Source organism: Citrus clementina, unplaced genomic scaffold (assembly GCF_000493195.1).
Source record: "Citrus clementina cultivar Clemenules unplaced genomic scaffold, Citrus_clementina_v1.0 scaffold_4, whole genome shotgun sequence".
In the NCBI taxonomy this organism is placed as follows: domain Eukaryota; kingdom Viridiplantae; phylum Streptophyta; class Magnoliopsida; order Sapindales; family Rutaceae; genus Citrus; species Citrus x clementina.
The window spans coordinates 14,780,033-14,785,800 of NW_006262274.1; the positions used below are offsets into that span (position 1 = coordinate 14,780,033).

Here is a 5,768-nt window from a genome sequence, read left to right on the forward strand (position 1 = left end):
GATTTCACATCTATTGTTCGCTGATGACAGTCTTGTCTTCACCAAAGCATTTATTGAGGATTGTCGAAACTTAAAAGCAATCTTTGATTCCTATGCAGCGGCCTCAGGACAGATTTTCAATTGTGAGAAATCTTCAATGTTTTGCAGTGGAAAGCTTTCAGCGGAGCAAATATCAGCCATTAAGAACATTTTCCAATTAAAGATGGTGTCTAAATATGAAAAGTATTTGGGATTACCTTCTATGATCGGAAGAAAAAAGACGAGTTTCTTTAACGAGGTGAAGCTAAAAGTGCTGAGCAAGATCTCAAATTGGCAACATAAGTTTTTCTCAAGCGGAGGCAAAGAGGTGTTGATAAAGGCTGTAGCACAGGCCGTTCCGGCTTATGCAATGAGCGTCTTCAAAATCCCATCGACATTATGTGAGGACATCTAGAAAGCAATGGCAAAATTCTGGTGGGGAAATAAAAAAGAGAAGCACGGGATTCATTGGGCAAGGTGGGAGAGAATGAGTCATGCCAAGCATAGAGGACGATTGGGCTTTAGAGATATCTCCAGCTTTAATCAAGCATTGGTAGCAAAACAAAGTTGGAGAATTATCCAAGATTCAGAATCATTAATGGCAAGAGTCCTCAAAGCAAGATATTTCAAGCATGAGGACTTTCTAAATGCCAAGATAGGTACCAATCCATCATTTATATGGAGAAGTATCCTATGGGGCAGAAAAATAATCTTAAAAGGCACAAGATGGAGATTGGTTCTGGGGAAGATGTTCAAGTTTACAACAACAATTGGCTGCCACGGCCAACAACCTTCAGGCCAATATCATCAAGAACACTTGTTGCAGATACTAAAGTGGCAGACTTGATAGACCCCGAAAGAGAATGGAAGATGGACTTAATTCAGCGGCATTTTGTTTAGGAAGATGCAGATATCATTCAAAGGATTCCCCTCCTAAGAAGCTCAGCAAGGGACGAGCTTTGTTGGCACTATGATAAGCTCGGGAGATACTCAGTCAAAAGTGAATACCAGATAGCCTTAAAAGAAAAATTTTAGAATGTCCCAAGCAGCTCGAATCCAAAGCCAAGTCAATGGAATGCCATATGGAAGCTTGATCTCCCTGAGAAGATGAAGATTTTTATGTGGAGGGCTGCAAAAAACTTGCTTCCAACAGCAGAAAATCTGTGGAAAATGAAAGTGATACCAAACCCAACCTGTCAAAGATGCAATCAGGGGGTGGAAACTGGTTTTCATGCTCAGGTAGAGTGTAAAGCTGCTAGAAAGATTATGCAACATTCTTCTTTAGCAGCAGTGGAGATGCCATCCTCCCATGGGGGGAGTATGTTGGATGTTTTTCTAGATACATCAAGGCTTCTGAGCAAAAAAGAGGTTGAGCTTCAGATTGCTTATTGGTGGGTTACATGGTATGCACGAAACCACTTTCTTTTCAAGAGGAAGAAGCTGGATCCTTTGATTTCAACCGTAAAAGCCGAAGCAGTTGTAGAAGCTTTCAGAAGATACAAAAAGCTAGAGCATCAACAAATGGAGAGCTCAAAGGCAGAGAGAGCTAAGCAGTGGAAACCCCCACCCAAAAACTGGTACAAAGCAAACGTGGATGCTGCAATTGACAATCAAAGACAAAGAGTGGGATTGGGAGTGGTTGTAAGGAATGATAATGGAGACATTGTGGCAGCAGCCATCAAGCCTTCAACTTTTAACGGAGAAGTATCTTTTGCAGAAGCTGAAGCAATTGAATGGGAAATGCAGGTGGCAGGAAGTGCAGGCATAACCTCTGTTATTTTTGAATCAGATTGTCAAGTGGCTGTTGACTTGGCAAACAACAGAAAGGGTAGCAAAACTGAGATTTTTTGGGTGATTTCGGAAATCAAAAGCAGAATAAAAGACTTCCAGGAAGTTAAATTTCAACACACCCCTAGGTCTGGTAATGTTAATGCCCATACCTTGGCTAAGATAGCCTTAAAAGGTTCAGATTCTGTTGTATGGTTGGGAAATATCCCAACACAAATTCGGTGTTTAATCTCTTCTTATTAATGAAGTATTTTCCCTTCTCAAAAAAAAAAATAAAAATCAACTCTGGTATTTCTGTTGGTAGTTTTAACAGTTTCAAATTGAATGTTATTTATGACATATCTTTCTCTGGTACTTAGTAATGTTGATGATGTGATATCCTGTTTTTTGCTTCTTTGTTTTTATGATTATACCATCCAATTGACTTCAATTTGGTGCTTTACTTTTTGATATACGGATAGTGAAAAACAGATTTTATGTTTTTTGAAAAGATCTTTCAAATTTTGTACTAAACACATTTCTAATTGGTTTTGGTAAGGAAGAAGAGAAACAGTATAATAAAACAATACTAAGCACCGCTCAGGTGTTCGTAAAAATTGTTCTGCCATTGGCATTGTTGAGCCCTATCCATCTGTAGGCCATTAGTCTAATCTGTTTTCTTCACACATTTTCAGTCTATTGGATGCTATCTTTTGTGCTTCAGTATTGAATAAATATGTAGAACAGAGGTACACAGTTAGGTCTAATGGAGCAGATTGAAAGAGGAAGCTCCAATATATGAATCTTATTCTTGCCTCTGTTTTCAGAAATTATCATTTGAAATAACACTACTGATAGGAAACAATACAAAGGAAAATAAACTAAAGCAATACAATCACTATCAAGGCGTTTATAGAAGACCTCATATTAATCCAGGTACAGATTCCTAATTCAGAGCATGGTGTCGGCACGCGATGGCAATCTCCTGAAGAAATTGCTTGGTATTGACGGTAGCTTGCTGCGAAATCTGGGATGCCGCAGCCAGAATAAACCTGCAACTAATGTGATTATCTTGAATGGCGTCACGTATAGCACAACAGCTGCAATTAGGCAGAAAATTACAAACAGGCTAGTTGCTCTTGGGTCTCTCCAACTAAGCAGAGCCTGAAATCTCTCCCCTTGTGTTGCCATATCGCCGACCACCGTCTGAATCCTTCCTGCTACACTTCTGAGTCTATCATACCTCATCCTCACTACATCTTGCTGCTTAGATGTAGGAAAAGTATCAAATTCTTCATCCAATTCATCTGGATGAACTGCATCTGCCCATGAAAGTTTGGTATCCATGTGAGGTGGATGCCTAGGCCGGAACCGGTAGTTCCAGATACCAATGAGAAACATGTATAGAAAAATTGTTGGCAGGATCAATTCTGGGTAACAGATCAATATCAGAAATAAAACATGAACAAGAATAGTAGTCACTGGGTTCTTCCAGTAGCGAACTTCACCGAGCCACTTGCTCATAGAGATTGCACCTGAAAACAGTGAGACTATTCTGAAGAAGTTAGCTTTGCTTCTTCTCATGCTCCACATGTGAGAATCTACATCCAGCATGTATTCGACCACCTCTTTCCTCAGTGGTGGCTCAGCACGGCCAAGCCTCACTGCTACAATGTTCATAGCTTGATATCTCAGGCTGTCTAATTGGTTGACAGTGAATGGATGCAGATAATGCATTTTTGGCAATAAGGGGTGTGCATAGAGGTAGATCATACTTGCTAGAGATAGACAGGTAAATCTAACTGCTAGTTGTAGTTCTCCCATCTTCTTCACTCCTGATGGGTTTAGAACAAGAAGTGGATAAGAGTGAGTGTAGATTCGATCTGCTTCTAGTGTTGATAGCCGGATTCTTACCTTCCCAATTCTTGAATCTGGTTTTGTTCCACTGCCACCCAAGTGACAGTTGTCAAATACCCCCAGTGTGATCACTGTGCAGGGGTCATAAACCTCCCAAGTGTACTGTTCATTCCATTTCGGATTGAAGTTGTCAACTAATGTTCTGGTTCGCACCCATTTCAGCCCATACTTGGCAACACAATAGGCATCTGTGGTTCCCCTACCATCCCTTGTCTTCATTGGAAGGAGTCCTTGAGCGCTCAAGATGCCTACTTCAAGGATCCCAATCGGCTGCTTCCACAGCTGCCTAGCAGTTGGGCGCTGGTCGCTTATATACATTGTTGATTCATCCATTACATGATAAGCACCCTCTAGGCAGACTCTGAGATGAATTCTGCTGGAGAACTTGAGCTCATGCCTCTTGTCTAGCTCCAAAGCACCAAATCCAAATTTTTCGAGGTTGAACCATTTAGAATGAACTGGCCGGTGATCCAGGCGCCTCTCAATGACATTTAGTGACAAACGTAATCTCCCCAGAGGTTCATCTTTAGCAGGGGTGACTTTATTTTCAACTGTTAGTACCAACTGTTCTTCAAACGGTTCAGCTGCAACAAATATCAGATCCTCATTCCAGAGAGGATTGGTTGTTCTGGTTGGGCATAGCTTGGTTTTAAGCACCTGGTTTCCAACTTGAGCCTCTACAAAAGCCTGTGGTAACTGGCTTTTGTCAAGTGGCTCAACATCCTGAGCTTCAATCACATTAACTCTGAGATACCAAAGTTTTGGTGAAACATAAACTTTTGATCTGATATTGAAAACACCCTCTCCTTCAACTGTAGCAGCATCCGAATGCCAGGCCTCTGGGAAAGCTTCGTCAGCTTGTGTTCCGATCCAAACTGCAAGCATAACCTCTCCTTTCACCTTCCTATCGTCTCGCCTGTCCTCTAATCTGTACCACTGTGGTGCCAAAGGGCTATCTGGTGGAACCCTTGTAGGCACTTCATTCATGTCAAACACCACTTTCCCTATGTAGTCATCTCTGCCCACAATTTCTCTGTCTCTGACAAACACCTCAAGAACCGAAGACTGAATCTTCTCCTTGGAGAATGCAAAAACCTGTTTCCATTCAGGATTTGATTTCTTCTCGAAGTGCCTTGTTTTCCCTTTATAATTTCCAAGCTTTACTTCAACGTAAGGATCACAGCTACCGGACATAGGATTTGTGGGAAGATCTCTGGCTTTCTCAACTCGAACATACAGATAAAACATCTGCTCAACAAGATCATATGTGCTTGTAGCTCTTTCACTGCTTATCCACCCACCCGCACCACGTATTCCTCCATGTGGCCATCGTTCCCCAAGCTGGGGCTTTGTGTCCTTTAATTTGTAGTCTTCTTGATAATAAGGAGCCGATAATGGATTCATTGCTAAAAGCTCGAAGATATCTTTCTTGCTAAAATTTCTTGTCACAGGAAACCCTGCTGTTTGTATGTATGGTAGGGTGTAAGGACCTCTTTAGTCTCCAGTCTCTTTTGCCAGAACTGCACCAGTGAAATTTATGCTATCTACGAGCACGAGAATCCAGTTACAGGAGTTGCAAGAACTGAGTATTTTTGCTGCTCTTGTAGTTTTAGTGCCTGAACGACGAAGAGATGTTGATATTTTTTCAGAATATTTTGAGATATCTATTCTAAAGATGATCTCACCTTCGGCATGCAAGAATAACAACTTTTGCTACTGTTTGATTGTTGATAATCATCGCCTTTATTGACTTACATCCTAGCCATGAATTTTTCTCTTCCCAAGAAAGTAGCAAACAGCAAATGATGTTTTCTTGTTTTAAGGCAGATTCCGTCCAGAGTTTTCAAGGCATTTGAGAACTTTTGAGTTTGATGAGGAGCTGCAGGTTACAAAGGAGGTTTAGGCAAGAACCAATTTCTGAAAGAAGGTTAGATAGTCCTCAAATCTTTTGCCTAAAGTTTAAGCTTCTGCTAGACTGCCACCACTGCTAACAGTCGTATATTACCTTTTTTGTTGTCATGACGAGCTAAAGAATCTTTAATATTAAAACGAAAAGGTAAGAAGAG

General features: G+C 41.0%; 2 protein-coding genes across 2 annotated transcripts; one reads left to right on the forward strand and one right to left on the reverse strand.

Annotated features, from left to right (window-relative positions):
• Positions 1-1,125: 1,125 nt before the first annotated feature.
• Positions 1,126-2,049, forward strand: LOC112099126. Its single transcript, XM_024186231.1, has one exon. It carries the CDS (start codon positions 1,126-1,128, stop codon positions 2,047-2,049), a length of 924 nt encoding a protein of 307 aa, XP_024041999.1.
• A 604-nt stretch (positions 2,050-2,653) lies between these two features.
• LOC18044269 (FT-interacting protein 1) lies at positions 2,654-5,388 on the reverse strand. The gene has a single exon (XM_006436986.2). It carries the CDS (start codon positions 5,104-5,106, stop codon positions 2,737-2,739), a length of 2,370 nt encoding a protein of 789 aa, XP_006437049.1. The 5' UTR covers positions 5,107-5,388; the 3' UTR covers positions 2,654-2,736.
• Positions 5,389-5,768: the final 380 nt, after the last annotated feature.

What these genes read in the sequence shown, in the direction of transcription:
- LOC112099126 (XM_024186231.1), top strand. Translation starts at nt 1,126, where the DNA reads ATGAAGATTTTTATGTGGAGGGCTGCAAAAAACTTGCTTCCAACAGCA.
- LOC18044269 (XM_006436986.2), bottom strand. Translation starts at nt 5,106, where the DNA reads ATGAATCCATTATCGGCTCCTTATTATCAAGAAGACTACAAATTAAAG.